General features: G+C 36.3%; 1 protein-coding gene across 1 annotated transcript in view; it reads left to right on the plus strand.

Annotated features, from left to right (window-relative positions):
* Positions 1-18,273, plus strand: part of LOC108729337 (nephrin) — a 67,856-nt gene that overhangs the window by 22,246 nt on the left and 27,337 nt on the right. The window contains exons 6-7 of the mRNA XM_018458395.1: positions 3,551-3,695; positions 8,156-8,286. Of these exons, the coding sequence (XP_018313897.1) occupies positions 3,551-3,695; positions 8,156-8,286 (276 nt within the window). The remainder of the gene's footprint in view (positions 1-3,550; positions 3,696-8,155; positions 8,287-18,273) is intronic.

An 18,273-nucleotide genomic window follows, 5' to 3' on the forward strand; every position in this document is an offset into this window, starting at 1 on the left:
TGCATCGTGTACGTTTCAAATTAGATACGAGACGTTGCGACAACAGTAATATAAGAAATATATCTCGAAATTGACTATTATTTATGTCTCTTTTATTTTTTGTAAAAATATGACAGACCTATATAATAAATAATACATAGATATGTATATTATACGTCGTATATATTCAATAAATTAATAATAAGTAAATGTAGTAATTGTAATTAGTTGTTACTAAGCATTGCCGATGAGGTGGAACAATGTGTTCGGAAAATAGTATCGCTTTAGCAAAATTAATTATATCAGACTGAATAATCCGGTGAAATTGATTGTATCAGATTAAATTGAATATATCCACATACATTATATTAAGTGATTGATTGTGTTTCGGTAAAAAGTTTTATATAGTCATAAATACGTCATTAAAATTATTACAATGTACTATTTTTTTTTGTAGTTTATAAAGAGACATATATTACATAGCAATAATTGAATTTCTAATACTTCATTTTGATATAGTATTAAAAATTATTTGAAGATAGGTACTTATGCTTATCTATTATTCTCAAGTATTGTACCCTTTGTCTCGGTTTTCGATTATCTTCTTCTATACACACAGCGAACAGCTCTCGCTTTTCCTCGGTAAATGAAAAACAGGCGAAATCCTTGATCGGAATCCACGCTGCTTAGGAAAGTTTCTCGCCACGTCGCGTCGGCAGGACTTGGAGCTTTTTCGAGCGTCCGAGAACCGGTGAGGACGAATTCCCGACAGATGTTACCACGGTTGCTTACGGCCCACCCCTGCGGAACCTAATATAACCGAAATTAACCATGGCGAGCGGCGCGTCGAATCAGATTTTTCTCTTCCTTTTTCTCGCGTTTCGCTTTCCCTCGCCATCTTGCGTCACGGAATTATACCATGCGAGAACGTTTCGAAACGTTCTCTCTCTCTCTCTCTCTCTCTCTCTCCGCGAGATTATTTTTTTTAATTATACTTGTTTATCTCTCTTTCTTTCTGTCTGTCTTTTTTTTCATTTCTATCTCTCTATTTCTTTGATGAATGCGAAACGGAAAGCGCGACTAAAGTTGCGCGTGTTGCACCCCTTAATCCTTTCGTTGCTGGCATCCATTCTAATGAAGTACACATTCAATTTTTTACTGGAATTTATAATATATATTTTCGAAAAAGGAAATAATATTTAATTTCCATCGTGTTTTATGCTTTCAGTTGTTGTAACTCATATTATTACATTACATATATTTATACATAGTAATGCCAGTAATATGAGTCGCGAAGGAACAGATTTTCTTTAAGCATAGCTTACATTTCGTTTGTTATGTAGTATTCTATGCTTTAAAATATGGTCTATATCCGCTTTCGTGATGTCCTCTTGCATAACGTCCTATATATGTTAAATTCTAATACACATATGAACTTTGTCACTAAAATTTCTCTTATCTATTGTTACTTATTTGGTCGAAATATGTGATAGGATCCATAGATAGCACTGGTGTGTATCAGTACTTTAACTTTAACATATGAATTTAATAACAACCACTACGTGTTAAAGAATCCAAGGAGAATCTAACTTTTTTCTTTTCTCTTGCTTCCTTTTCTTATTTATGTTTCCTCTGACACGTGTATTCTGCCGGCTCCAATGTCAATGTTAGCACTTGGTCATTCGTGTTTTTGGATATTCCTCGAAATATATTCTTACATTCTTAAAGTCACATATTTAGAAAAAATCTAATATATATATATATAAGAGATTTAATATGAAAGATTTAATATTTGAAATGATATAATCCATTAAATATAATCCTTTTTTATTTTATATATATTTAGTTTTTTCTATTTTATTCACTATGGTCAGCGATTTTTCTAAATTAATTTTAAATTTTCTTACTTTTTTCACATATTTAATTTATCATACAAAACGAATGAAAACTAAAGATAGGAATATGTACGAGTTATACGGAATATACTGTTATTATTATTAATAGTTCTAATATCGCATCGTAACATCGACGTAACATCGTAAAAATATGCAATTAAGACATAAAGATATGTAAGATAAGGAGAAGATAAAGCAATAATTAGTATTTATCGATATATTCCCAACAATATTACGTATTCAGAGAGTTAAATTTAACCTACACGGTAGTTGTATGATTAGCATAATGATTAAAGTGCGAAGCGACTGACAATCGGAAGGCAGGATGGCGATTTGCTCCTGTGTTGGGTTTTGTGAAATCTAACCGTTGTAAACTCTAGTAGGTTAACACAAATGACAGAGATTCTGGAGACAAGTTTGATAAGAGCGAGGCAACGAATTGAATGCAAATGTACATACTCATTGTCAGATTCTGAATAGAAAATTAAATATATTAGCGTAGAAGTATTTATCAATTAATAATATAACAATAAGTTGACTGTAGCAATATTAAGTAATTTATAAAATTCTATCCAGGAATAAATTTTAGAAAAAATTCCAGTAATTACTGAACTAACTGCTTTTTAAATTTGTTGCTTCTAATATAGCACTAATTCAATTTTTTCTTAAAGATTTACATATGTTTTTGTATTTTATAAATAATATTAATCAATATTATTTTATATTTATAATATATATTAAAATTATATAAACAAAAAAAATCGTATATATTAAATGCATGTATGAATCATTTACATGTATATATATTCTATTTTATATGCATAAAAAAATTATATTAAAATTTAGAATTATTTTCTGTTTTTCATAGAGTTAATTTTACTGAAATATTAATCCATTTATGTCGCTAATCAAAGCGTTTCATCTGTGTTGGCTCATTCACTTCCACATCACGTCATCGTGCGAAATTTGAATGACTTTTCGTTGTGAGAAATTGCGAGCTACGAAACGTGTTTTCAAGAGATCGAAGCTCGAACTCAGCATACCTAGTTCCTTAACAGAATATAGAATTGGCAACTAGGACTTTCGCCTGAGCGAAAACGCACACACTCCATACTACAGACGAGCGTACTAATTCACTTCCACGTCGTCTTACTCGATGAGCTTCCTCATATACGTCCCGACCTCAATCGTTCCAATTCACTGTTTGTATTGACTTACACGGACAAACAAAAAGTTTCGCAAACAGATACTAAGAGAATGATTGGAGATACTCGATAATAAATAACCAGTTAAGAATACCTTTGAATATTAAATTCTTTACCTCTTTTATTATTTAATAATTAAATCAATTTAATTATTAAGTGTCTAATTATTAAGTGTCTAATTAATTAAATAAGTTTAATTATTAAATATCTAATAGATTAAATAATTAGATAAGTTCAGTTATTAAATTATTGAAAACGCTGAAGTTTCATTGTTTAATATATAATGTTTCAATTTTAAATATAGTATTATTTTATAAATTTATTTATTGACGAGAGCGTGATATTTAAACGATTTATTTGACATACTTCTGACTACAAGATGCTATACGGTTTCTGCGCGATTTACTACGCGAACAAATCGGCCTGATAGATAAAAAGATAATTTCACTGAATTTCCTGGATGGTTCGCAGGAGGAAAGATCCGAGAATCGAACCGTCAGCACAGTGGAGTTCGAGCCGGGTGTGGAGGATCATGGGAAATCTATCACCTGCCGAGCAGAAAATCCAAACGTGACCGGACTCTTCGTCGAAAAGTCCTGGAAGATCGACGTCGTATGTGAGTACACATTACATTTTTCCTTAACGTTCCAATTTCTCGCGGAACCGTAAACTCGCTCACGACCGACAGATCGCGAAACTGATCGCGGTAAATCGAATACGACATCATGACGAATGGTACTTTACAGCTTTTTTCGATCTCTCTTTCTCTTTTTACTCTTCCTTCCTTTTTCTCGTTCTCTTTTGATTCGTTTCATTGTCATATCGCACGCATGTCGTAAAAAAAAGAAAAAAATGAAGAAATTGCGACAGCCACTCGACATCCTCAATCTCATTTTCATTCGAGTCCCGAATCGACCGATTTTATGAGTCTTCACTCCGCACACCAAAACGCACCTTTCCCATCCTCCGAGTTCACGCATCATTTCCTTTTCACGTCTTACGCTGCTCCCCCTTTTTTACAATCTCCAATAAAAAGATCTCTCTGCGAGATTTCTTGCAAATCGCTGTAAGAAATTCGACGACGCCGAGTCGGAGCCTCTCAATTCTGATTTCAATTTAATCACTATAAACCTAGTCATATAATTTCTGGCTACGTTTTATGTCTCCATTACTTTTGTTTACTGACAGCCAAGTAGCTCTTTTGCTTCCATAGATTCTTCCTTTCTATTTAATGCATTTTCTGTTTCCTTTCATATACACAATAGGCAATGTTAGATATTGTGAGATCTCGATATCTTTAGTTTCTTATAGATCCGTAATTCTCTAATCCTTAAAGGTACTAAAGTACTTTTAAGGATACTAAGGTGTCTTTCGTCCCGAATCTGATAATCATGTTTAAAGGTAGTTTTTTTTTTCTAGTATCGAGCGGCTTCATCTCGTTTTATCACGATACTGTCTTTTTTTTTCCTCTCTGTCTCTCTTTCTGTCTTGTTTATTTCAAATAGTTATAAGCGCGATGTAGGAATGTTATATGTTGCGTCCAGTCTGCTTTAGGCGCTCATGAAATTTACCACGCAATTGCGCTCATCCGACCTCGTAAACTTTACGTTCGACTTGTCGAGAGTTATGGCACGTTTCTCAGTGTATATTAAAACAACGAATGACAACACAGCCATGAGAGGCTGCGGAAGGAAGGCGTATCTCGTTCCATCCAGCGGTGTCCATTCTTCAAATAAGTTGCGGTCTCGGTGTTATCGCTCTGGAAATCTTCAACGAACGTTTATGTGTTTTATATTTGACCGCGTTGGAAAATGATTGCGTAGCTGGCAAATTTCTACCTCACGCGACACTGTTTTCTCGCGAGATTATTATACGACCCTGTAAAATTCCTCATTTGCGCCATGCGATATATATAACGCGTAGACAACGATTATAAATTTCTTACCAGTCGTAAAAGCTGCGTCAGAAAAAATAATAATAACGCTTTTATTGCCACGCTGTTATGTGGGCGTAAAAGCAGACTTTACACGCGCATACAGATTCGGGGTTCTTTAAGTCGCGGAGAAATCGCCCTACTGATGCTCGCGATAAAACGGTTTAAGGCGTCGGCGACTCCTAATCTCGAAAGTTTTCCTGCGCAAACATCATCCGTGTCGGCGTCTTTAATCTATCGCTAGCGAAATTTTTCCCAGCACCTAATATTGCCGGCAGTTAAATAATAGCGTCTTAATGAAACTATGACAGTCAATTTATTGTGAAAATGATTAAAGAAAACATAAAGAATCAACCTTCCGTCAATGTGAAATTTTTACCCTTTCGCAATTTAAGTCTCCGAACTTCAGTGCAGATTTTTATGTTGTTTTGGACTGTATAAAAATCTAAAAAAAAATTCTTACTTGTGAAAGCTTTAACAATCTGTATTTATTATTACAAAAGTTGAATTGTATTTTTTTACGATTTAAATTTATCTACCAGAATTCACAATTAAAAAATTAACTGTGGCATCAAAGTCTAATTTTGGAAGGTTAAGTGCAAAAGTGATCTATTTTTTTTATATTTTTAAGAAATCAATGTTTGATTATCTTAAGTAAATGGAAATAAAATAAAATACTAATATTAATAGCAAGAATTAATCTAATACAAGTGAAATGCTTAAAATTAAATAAAATAGGATAAAATTAAATAAAATAGAACAGTAATATTGCATAGCTCCAAAAATAAATTTCATACAAGTAAAATGAATGAGCCGCGGATGGTGCTTAAATTAACCCTCTAAATTATCTTTAGTAATTACTTTCATTATCTGAATTTAGTACTTTCATTATCTGAATTTAATTATTGATCTAAATTTTATTTTCTCAGCTTCTTACGCTTTTGAGTTTTTGGAAAATTGGGTTAGCAGTGCTGATGCAATAAATCGAATACTCTTTAAAGGAACGGTTCAGTATCGTGATATAAATTTATATCCACGAACAGGGACGCAAAGGTAATCCTTGATAGAATAGAGACCACTCTTACGATGCTGTGGGATGCCGTATATCACCGTATGTTCATTTTAATTGTGTAATACATATAAATAACGGAGAAAAAGTGCGATACGGGCGGAAGATTCGCGTGCCGCCTCCAGATAGTTTTTTTCAATTTTGCGGAGGCGTGCGCGCGCGCGTTACTTCGGCGGAGATAAATTTCTCGATTCCATACGGTTTATCGTTCGTTCTCATCTGTCCGGTTGCGTCCGTTGCACCTGTAGCAAGCGTCGAGCAGAAATATAGCGACCGGGAAATACGTAAGGAGCACGGACGAGTATTCGCGTAACAGGAAAAACTGCAGAATACGGGAAACGGTGTCATGTCACGTATTCGATTACGGTGACCGTTCCTACGAAGTCCGGACTTGGAATTACACCGTCTCGGAGAGACGGTCCGGCCTCTGACGCGGCCGACCCCTCGGCTTTGCCGTCACCGTCGTCTCCGACAGACAACGGCTAGAGAAGATTGAGTTTCCGGTAATTCCTTCCAATCTCTCTCTAATATTAACCTTGCCGTAATTTATAAAAAAAAATGAACGAGACAATAAATTAGTAACGGGATTTGTTAAATTTGAAGACATTGATAATACAATCAAAGATGAACCGAGATATATAATATTATCTTATATTAGCTTAATATTGGCTTAATATTATCTTCCGGAAATATATGGTTCTGGGAAGAAATTGGGTTGACTTAAAAGACGAGGAATTTATTACGATGAACGATAAATCCGATAATCTCCGCGAGAAGATACATCGCGGAAGTGAACTATGAAAATGAATCGGAGGGGCTCGGTATTAAACTAATGTGCACAGTAAATGCTAGATATCACGAACAAATGAAAGGCTTGATTGCTGGCAGCTATCCGTAACTATGAGCCGCTAGAGAACATCTACGAGCTACTGTGGGAACGGCACGAAATATTATTGAGAGTCTCACTGGCAGGAAAAATATCAGAGCTAATGGAGAAAGAGGTTGAAGATTATGCCTCGCGGACGTAGCTTCGCCGACAGACATTGAGATATGTGTGCGCGGTCTCGGTAATGAAAACAGCGATTTACGAAGCTTTTATCACTTATATTTACAATATTATATATATATATATTTTACGATAAAATATCCGAATAAGCGAAATATGTCGTAACATTAGAGTCTCTCTATCCCTTCTCTTTTTATGCTAATATTAATGTTTTTAACCCTTGAATGCCTTACATGTGAACACACTGGTGTATGATATACCAGGTCAAATACTTATAACTTTCATAAAAATGAACATATTGTAAAAAAGTTTATTTTTATCGAAATGATGTCAAGGAACATTATCAATCTAAACAAATAAATATATATATATATAAGATATTAACCACAATCGATCTGAGATGTTAATAATATAAATATGATAAGGCGCCGAAACATTCGGATATTCCTATATATGAAATAATCCCCCCTAGTAAAGAACTTATTGCGAAAAGTATTACCTCAGCCAGGATTTAGAAGCCTCAGTGGTCGAGTTGGATAAGACACTCGCCTCGGAAAGAGAGGTTCCAGGTTCGAATCCTGGCTGAGGTAATATTTTTCGCAATAAGTTCTTTACTAGGGGGGATTATTTCATATATAGGAATGTCCGAATGTTTCGACCTTATTATATTTATATTATTAACATCTCAGATCGATTGTGGTTAATGTCCGAACGTTTCGACGCACAGTCACATCTGAGATAATTAAATTTAAAAATTTAAGAATTTGCATTATATTCATAACATCTAACTTTGACCGATTATTGGCGTTCTTTATATTTATGTATAAGCATTTACAAGGCCATACTTATTCTTTAAATATATCTTTAAAAAAGTTATAAGCAATGAGAGAAATAAGCATTGGAAAGTCAGGTATATCGAAAGGGCATTTAAGAGTTAATATACAAAAATTACATATTAATAAACAGCCAGAGAAAGAGAGCCTGATGTAGCAAAATATGTACGCAATCCTGAAATATTCCTTGTCAGTGCATAAAATATAAAAAAGTTTTAATATTTTACTTTTGCAGATCCGCCGATAGTATCGTTAAACCTCGGATCGACCTTAAGCCCAGAGGACATTAAAGAAGGAGATGACGTGTACTTCGAGTGTCATATTAGAGCCAACCCACCCTGGTCCAAGCTCGTCTGGATACACGACGTAAGGATTCTTAAATATATTCTCGTACTTCTTTTTTATGATATCGCGCTGGTTCCGAAAATACGACGTCACGTAAATTTTATGCAGTATCCGCATATAGGAAGACTTCTATGGTAGGTTTCGTCGATATGTGTGACGCTCTCATCTCACTTCGTACATCGAACATTGAGTAGAACTTGAAATCCTTTATTTGCATAATATATAAGCTACCACGTAACGTTATTGACGTGTGAAGAGAAGCCTTCGACACGATGTCATGTCGATACAGGCCTATTTTCATAACAAAACTTTCTATCGGGAATTTTATCCTCAAACTTGCGGCAAATAAAAGCAATATAAATAATTTTATGTATATACAACGACAGTCAGCATTTTAATTTTATATTCTCACTGCATTATCAATAATTTATTTTAAGCATCCGGTAGATGCGAGATAACTTCTAATTCTTCTAGCTGTTTTAAACCTTTTTACGATCGGAGTTATACAATTTTAAATGATGTCACTTTTAACGTTGCGTTATCGAAGCTATATCGAGCCAGATTAAATGCCGTTATCCCGTATTCGTGACATTATCGTATTTCGGAGAATAAAAGGCGCGCAATGAGCGTAAAACGAGTATCAAAGCGTAACCAACGTTAGTTGGTCCCAGCTCATACGAGAGATAGTTGCCTCGGGAGACCGTCTGCCTGCTTATTCTAGGCAGCGCTACCTGAATTTCGAAACGCAGCCGCCGCCGCCGTCGCCTCCGTTGCGCATTGTGTATACACCTACCGGCGCAGCAATTGCAGCGGAGACGGAAGTTAAAGGAACGCTCCCAAGGCGTACTCGGCACTATCAGCGACAAACTTCGGCCTGTGTATATCGGTGACTGCCACGGAAGCACACTTCCTGAATTCTAATCGCCCCGATCACCGGCTGCGGCCTCAGAATCACGCGGTACACGTGACACGCGATCACGAATAGTCGTGCATTAATTTTTCGCCGTCCCCGCAAGTCTCCTAACGATACGTGAGAACATTGAGACGTTCGCAAAATACGCGTGTAACTCGGTTTCACGGTTACGTCTTAACTTTCCGTCCGTAACCATATATTTTTACTCCCTCCGTCTGCAAACTGGGTCTTTTATCCACTCAAGTTTTTTTTTACTGTTCCAGGCTTTCAAAAAATGTGGAAAAATTCAATTTACTTTTCAACTTTTTCTTTTTAATTTTTTTTCGACCTTTTTCTTTCTCTAAAAACGTTTTTTGGGGTTAAATATTACAAGATATTTTAGAGAGAGAGAGAGAGAGAGAAGGAATCATGCTCCGCCTTCCTTTATTTCGAAGAAATTTGAATGAACTTTTGCTTGTGCAAAAAAAGACTTAGATTGCAGAAAGGTTAATAAAGTTCAATTCTGCGGACGTAGTTTAACTCGTTTAAATTATGAAGTCGCGCGATTATAAATAGCTGCGCGTCAATTTCCATTGGAGCTTTCGATAGCTTCTTCTAACTGTCTCTCGATAAGAATAACCTTTCTTCGTTTGAGCACAAACTTTATCAGATTTATTATTTTGTTACATATTAGACGACAAAATTAGAAGTTCGATCAAATTCAATTCGCTGGTGTAGTTCAGTTAATTCAAGACGGACACGATTCTAATTAATAACGTATTATTTTTATCGGACTCACTGAATAACTCACACATCTCCGTCGTGTGTAAAAAGACAGCTTGACAGGCATCTTTCAATTAAAATCGAAATAATTTCCTAAATTTCATGACTAATAATTGAACTTATATACACAGCCAGTATTTCCAGAAATATACGCTGTACTTTGAACTATCGCAATTTCTCACAATCTTCCTTTCTTGCTCATCCTAAAGCATTCGACAGAATGTTTAATGAACGTTTTTTAAAACTCATAAGTTTATAATTTTGTTTATAACCTTAAATGGAAGATCCGCTGCATTCTCGAGCTTTCAAAGCAGCGCACCTCCCCCCTTTCAACCCCCGCGGATCTTAATGCATTAATCCAACGGCCATAACACCTGGTGGAAGATTGCGGTGCACATGTATACGCTATAATTATATTACCATCGGCTACGCTAGCCAGGAATCCCGCAGGAGCGCGCGGTGCGGTGCATTAGCTTTCCCCCGGTCTTTTCCGGGATCAGCCCGGGCCCTCATATCCCTCCCGTGTTCCGTCGTTCACTTTAACCCGGCTCATCCACCGCTGCCCCACCGTCCCTTTTCTTCTCTTTACTCTCGCCCTCTTTTCGTTTCGTCGTACGGCGACCTTTTGCCGGATATACGTCGCGGAGAGCTGCAGGAAACGGGCTAACGGTGGGCGGCGAACAGCTGCTACCGCGTAAGAGATTTCCCTCGAAATTGCATCTTAAAAATATGATCCGACTTCATTCCGGAGGGAGAGCGCCCGACTATCGCACCGACTATGTCATCCCCACCTCTGCGTCTCCTCTCTTTTACCCCTACTGCATTTTTCGCCCACGACTTCTTCTTGCTTGCGAATCGTCTTCTAGTCGCGCGATTCACTTCTCACCCTCCAGCTAAGCTCCTCCTAGTCTTTGTACGTATCAAACGATGGCTAGATTATCTAACCGCACTTGATTCGCGCCATTATCGTAAAGCCAGTTCTTAAAACTATCCGCGATCACACACACATACATACATGTATATACTTGGACTTCTTGGTGATTATCGAACTTCCGGAAATAACGGATACGTTGAGCACCTTTCTTCTAGAAGAATAGTACGTTTAAGTATAAGAGATGAGCGCCGAAGATTTCTTGACATAATGCGCTCGTTCTTCTCTCCAAATGATTATTTTTTAAATAGGATTTAAAACTGACATCGATTTGTTTTCTTCAAAAATTCGGAATTGACAATTTTTTTTATAATTAATATGAGCATATATTAAAATATATACACATCAAGTGTTATAACAACGGAAATGATTGATTTTTACATTGATTTATTTTCATGTGATTTATTTTTCGAATCTTGAACGCGATCGCCTTTAAATTTCGCTGGGGTTGGTTTTTACGTTCACGCTCACAAACGAAATGTTTCATTCATTCGGCGATCCCTTTCACTCATCCGGAAAGGTTTGCCTAGGAATTATAAGGGCCGTTGGCACGTTCTATCTGCCAATCAATCCCGAGCTAGCAATCGGACTGGGATCCGGCACTACCAGGGTCTTAGAAAAGCGTTTCGGGCAGCAGTAACCTTTTGAGTGGCAATCGTAAAGAGGGAGAAAGAATCATGAACGGTCGTAGGACGAACTTGCGAGAGGGGCAGGAAGGTGGAAACGACACACGAGCAGGAGAGATTGAATGGAACTGGAAAGTGAAAGAGAAACGGAAATAACAGGGACCAGAGAAAGAATAAGGCGAAAAGGAGGAAGAAATCGAGAAGGCGAAGAAAGAAATGTGGGGTAGCCGACATAATGGAGTGCAGTGATTAAGTCGGTTCTATCATTCACGGGGACAATAGAGAAGTTCTGTACCTACCTGCAGCATCGACGAGCCAATCGGCCGGCCGGTTTAGACGAGAAGAGAGCCTGAAAGGATTCTCTCAACTCTTCATCTTTTCTCGCAAAGTGGATTGACCGAGCGTACTGCCGGAAAAGTCCCATTAATACCGTTGTCCTCGTGGACACGCAGAAAGATCAAGAATTTATCTCGAACTCCGTTGAGTCTCTCTCTCGTATCTAGCTCTGCACCTTCGCTTCCTATTAAGAGACAGTTTAAATCTATTCTTTACAGAAAGTACAAGAATTAACAGCGAATACATCACGCTGTCTTCTTTGAGAAACTTTCAGTCAGTCGTGTTGGAACGTTAACGTATTTGATGTTCATTAAAATAACATTGAAAAGAAAAAAAATGTTTTTACATCCTGATTTCCAGCGAATGGATTTTGCTAGCACGAGACGATATCGATCAAACTTGAAATTCCACGTCGTCTCGCCGCTTTGATGCGCTCGTATATCGGCGTCGTGGCTTTTGTACATACATCGATTGGATTGCACGAGCATCAAGGATAACGGCTTCCGCGCTGCGAATCTACCGCAGTGCATTTCCCTCACACGCGAGATTCGGCCCGACAAGTTTGGATCTTAATGCGGCACAAGGTGTGAGAGCGCGAAGGAGTCGAAAAGCGTGAGCGCAAATATATGAATGTGTGTGTACCTGTAAACGTAGATTTGCGAGAAAGTAGATGTCGAGAATTCGGCAGGCCGTACATCAATCAATTTCACTTCCATCGCGATCGAGGCATGTCGGGGGGTCCCGCTAAGGGCAACTCCTTGAGACTCTGGGGTGGGAGTGTGGATTCGTTTCGTATGATTTCGATCTCGCAATTTTTCGTTAGGTGATAAGACGAGACGGCGGGGAATCTGGAGCGATAGCCGATCGCGTAGTCACCTACAGTCTTCGCCTGGCACTCCTAAAAAGTGCCTCCGATAGTTGGCAACTTTCGAACAGCTGTTCAAAACTACTTCCATGCCATATCTGCCAGAGATGGGCATTATTTGAGATAGATGCATTTAAAATGGAAATACAAAATGCAAAATGTCCATTTTGTATTTTGTATTTAAAATACATTTTTTTAGAAACTATTTTACATTTAAATGGTTTTTATTACTTATTTTTTATTTGAAATATATTTATAGGTTCGTACTAATAATTCTAACAGACTAGCGCGATTAATGTCGCACGATGCGCGATAACCAACAAGTATACAGCTTTTCTAAATAATCTATGCGCTCATTGGATATCTCCCATTGTGAGGTAACTGTTAGATAGAGTCATAAGAATGAGCCTATGTCTGTATTAATCATGTCTGCATGGTGTCTTGTGTGGTGTCAGCTTTATACCTTTTTTTAGAGATACTATGATCATCTATATATCTCTAACCTTTTTAAAAAATGACTGTCATCTGGCATCATAGAAAAGACACAACACTTTCAATGTTATCATCTTATCCAACAGTCAAAAAAATTTTTCTCAAATATAATACGTGCTTCCCAAGCTCAGCCAGCTCCAGGTAGAATGTCTTTTTTCGTTTGGCAGGTTAATTATAAGATCTCATAAAAGATATTAAAAATAAGAAACAAAAATTTAAATACGAAATAAACATTCAAAAATAAATAACATAAGAACATAAATATTTAAAAAATAATTTTATTTTGAAACCATTTTTATTTTAAAAGATCATTTTAAAAATGCCCATTTAATTTCTATTTTCTATTTCAAATGGGTATCTAAAAAGCATTTTGTATTTTATATCTTCAAATGGAAAAATTACAACTATTTTGCATTTCCTACTTTAAATAGATTTTGCCCATCTCTGCGTATCTCCGACATTCCGTGAAACATCGACCAAAATCTTGGACGCTATTGATCCCGGCTGATTTTAATGGCTCAATACAACCATCTATTCCAATCGCTAAACTTTTCTTGAGAACGTCAAAAACATTTACTTTCAAACCCAAATAAAATGTATTTGGATATGTTTTCAACATACGTTTCTAGGATATAAAAAAACATTGACGTAGTTGTTACATTCTGAATTATTAAACTGCTTTTAATGCTTCTAAAAAAGTTATAACATTTTATAACTTCTATAAAAGTTATATTTTACAATGTTTATTTTCTTTGTGAAAAAAGAGACTGCATTACTTCAATTTGATTTATAACTTTATAGTTATTTTGTAATATTAAAAAAACAGGAGACATAAATTCCAAGGAGTATAATTAAGTGGAGCCTTGAAGTTTTGACAGTTTATATAAGTATATCTTCTTTGATTTTTAAGCAACTTCTGTACACACACACACACACATACACAAATATATAAATATGTATTGTTTTCGTTACAATTAAATGCATGCACTCATTCAAAATTTAGCACAAAGAATTGTGTTATTTAGGTAAAAAAATTTTATTTGATTATATTTTATTTTCCTTCTTAATTTTAATATTTCTTAATGCAAATGTGTGTCAATCTGTAATTTGTGAAGGAAATAACTGTATATGTATTTTGGTGGAAACATTTTTTTATTTGCAGTAATAATTCTCAGTTTTAAATTTTGCATTTTGATAGGGAGTTGGAAAGAATTGCGTTTGGATAAAAGATCATAACCGTCCTGTGCGAAAAATATTTTGCAAAACCTAGTCAGAAATAGTAGAATCCGCGCAACACCGTAATTGATCGACTCTGCGCCACTCGTTTCTACCGTAATAAAATCGACAACACTGCAACGCACTGCGAATATTCGATAACAGCACATCTCTATATGACCCCCCGTGCAATTGGGATTGCTTTACTGCTAAAACCAAAATACAAATAACTTCGGCAAACTAGTATCGCCCGGCTGTGAATTGATACACTCTTATGCATACACGCGATACATATTGCACTCGTGATTGTACGTCGCAACATATTATTGTCTTAGTTGAATTGAAAGATGATCGAAGGAACGGCCATGTCCTGTGAGCGGATAAGTCTAAGACAGCGACCTGCGACCGCCTTGCAAGAATAAACGGAATAAAAAGATTCCTTTGAGGCATAGCGGTCTACCAAAAAGCAAAAGGAGCAGGAAGGAAGGAAGGAAGGAAGGAACGGAGAGTGGAAGGAAGTATGGCCGCGGCTTGTTGGCAATTTTTCAAAGAATCAGTGTGCCGTCTGACCGGAATGAACGATCCCCCCCTTCCATCTGCAAAAGTCCTTTCTTTTTCCTCAAGCTTGCTCCTTTTGCGTCCGACCATACGAGAGAGAAAGAAAGAGAGAGAATGGAATACTGAGAGGATCACGCGACCGCACAGGATCCTTCTGTGATAGGAGATGGTTTCTGTGTCCAGAATCGGGTGGACATTCCTATACGAGAGGCGATCCTCGTTTGAAGGGCGCGAGAAAATTCGATAGATCCTTGGGATCCAAAAGGTGATGCCAAAACGAAATTGGACGGGACGTCCAGAGGTACGATGGTCCCAAGATTTCGAGGACCAACGAAGGACATCTCGAGCGCATCCCTAGAAATCGAATATTGCGGATAGAATGTCTTACTATCGATTGGGATGAAAGCGTTCTAAGAATCGAAAAGGAAGCACGAGGGACGGTCTCGGGATATCGGGTGATCATCGTTTCAACGAAACGATCGTTAGAGAATTAAAATAATTTTTAATGATGCGCAATTATTAACTGACCTCATTTAACCCATTAATGTTACTATAATATCTTTCAAGGGATCGTCGAAAGGAAGGTATCCAAGACATAGAGATAGATAACATTAGCCATTAGCGACAGCAATTCCCTTAGGCCGATGCAATTAGGCTTGTCGATAGGTGGAAGGGTGTCAGCTGTCTGCGCTCGGAGAATGGACACAATAGGGAAGTTAGTTGATCCTCATTTACGGAACAAACCCTGTGAAATCTAATTATCGGAAGCACATAGTGCTCTCTCTGCTTCTAGTTTTGGGACTGATCAAAGGGCCTTGTTGCGTTCGCCGTAGTGCCGTAATAAAATTAAATTAATAACGCTGAGCTAAAATGTATCGTGTGATTGTACAAAATATACGATTTTTGCTTGGAAAATCTGGTTGCTATATTATTCATGCATTTACTATGTTATAATAAAAGGATCTGTAGAATTTACCGCACTTCAATCTTCGTTCGCTGATCTATCAGAAATAATCAGTGAATTTCATCACTTTTCGTTTTATTTTAGGAATTTGGTTTTCGTACTTGGAGTTTTCGTCTTATTTTACGAACTTCGCTTTCAGATTTCGCTTTGAAATATTCAATCTATAGCCCCGCAATTTTTGGATAATCGTATCTTCGGTTTATACATTTTTTATAATTTTGATGCTTCTATTGTACTTTACTATACCGTACTGTACTGTACTATTGAACACAAATACGCGCGAATAATCGCGAGCTTGAATTAGAACGAAATTACTGGCGCGAATCTACTTACGCGGACAAATACAAGTACACCAGGTGGAGGAGTAGATTGGATAAGTAGGATGAGGCGCAAAGGACGGATGGTGGCTCTTCGTAGAATGGCTAGGTCGCAAGAAAAGATAAACGAAAGTCAGGGGCTGACTACACAGGACGATATCGTACTCTCCATTCCGCCTCGTCGAGACGACGAGGAGATACGCGGATGGGAACGACGAAAGAACGGGAATCCCGACTCGTGGGAATGGAAAGGTGGAGGCTGAGGGATTCGAGTCGCGAAAGGGAACTTTAAACTTTGCTATCTCTGCCGAGGCTGGAGTACGCAACGGGACCATACGTGTAAGCTGCCGTGATATCGATCTCCGTGTAGCGAATCTCCATCGCGGAGTATCTCTTTAACGGTGGTTTTGATAAGCTTCGACAGTTTTTGTCTGACACAGACGACGTGAAATAAAACATGATCTTTGACCAGTTTTACTTTCAAGGAAATAAAAGAAAAGCTCGATGAACAAAAAATCGAGAGAAACTATAATATGCATAAAGGCGCACATGAAGTCCACGTGGAAAGAACTGAAGTATCTTAGTCAGATACAGATTCGAAAATAATTTTATTAAACTATCAAAATAATTATGTAGGACACTCAAATTGGTTGCTGGAATGTCAAAACCTTTTTACAATATTGCTTATCCTATATGTGAGTCTTGCTATAATTATTTTGATAGTCCAATAAAATTATTTTCAGTTTTGTATCTAGCTAAAAAAATTTTAGATATTTTAGTAAAATTGTTCTTTCCATGTAAATAATCGATGTGTATAAAATTTTTATTTAAATCTTCTTTGTTTTAGATTTCTGCAATGTTTAGATCATGTTTAATTACGAGAACTGTTAAACAAGAATAACCCAGATAATATACATGTCTAAAGACATTTATTATAAAGACATTTTTGGGATAGACATGTTTAAGAAATATCTAAATGACACAATCATAAAGAAATCTTCTAGACAATACGTGTTGTCTGAGTAAGTAATATATAATTTTTTTTCAAAACGTGTTGTTGAATTGCAATTAAAAAATATAAGCATTTTATATATGTAATCTAATTTTAAAGGAATTTCTTTTGAACAAAAAGGTAAAAACGCAAGGAATTTCATCGTAATGTGATCAGGATTATTTTGTAAGATTGAATATAGAATTTCAACGCAAAAACACAAAGGGAAGACGTAAAGGCGTTTCCTTAAAAATTCCTCCGCCGAGCTTAACAAGATATAACGTTTAACGAGTCCTTTCTGAGCTTCGTCTCTTGCCGCAAGTAAATCGAAGATAAACCTCGGGATTTAACCAGGGCTTAACCTATGCTAAGCGTGCTAAACCTTCTAGCCTAGACTCGACCACATGGATGGCTGATTACATAGATTACAATGCAGTTTAATTGAGTTACGTTGCTAATGGCCGCAAACATCGCGCCCATTTTTCTTGCTTTTTCCCCCATTTTTATTGCTTTTTATTACGTTTTATTGAAAAAAATATATTTCATATATCAAGAGTGTGTGAATTTAATTGAAAAAAAAAAAAAACTCCATGTATATTAACCCACGCGTCCAATTCATGTGATCGTGAAATGAGTGACTAAGTGTTCTAAAATACCTAATATACTATCTATGATATTTTATTTAGCGTTTTATGGGATTTCATGAGTTGCGAGGCTAAAATATTTAAAATTTTGTTTTTGTTTTGGCTCGTTTTTTTAATCATTTCATATCCATATTTTTTTTAACAAAAATAACAGAATGGAATTCATTTCTGACTCAATTCATCAATATTAATTTAATTCAAAAATTTTGAAAATAAACTTCCTAATTGTAAACAATAAGAATCTTATTTTAGACCGTACCATGTGATAAACACAATCAATAATAGAAATTAAACAGCTTATATCGGTCGAAGTTAAATCTTTAATGCTTAAATAATTCAATGTAAATTATATATATACTATATATGTACTTGCATATATATCATATTTGTAGTC

Source organism: Mycetomoellerius zeteki, unplaced genomic scaffold (assembly GCF_001594055.1).
Source record: "Mycetomoellerius zeteki isolate Tzet28-1 unplaced genomic scaffold, Tzet1.0 scaffold73, whole genome shotgun sequence".
Classification (NCBI taxonomy): domain Eukaryota; kingdom Metazoa; phylum Arthropoda; class Insecta; order Hymenoptera; family Formicidae; genus Mycetomoellerius; species Mycetomoellerius zeteki.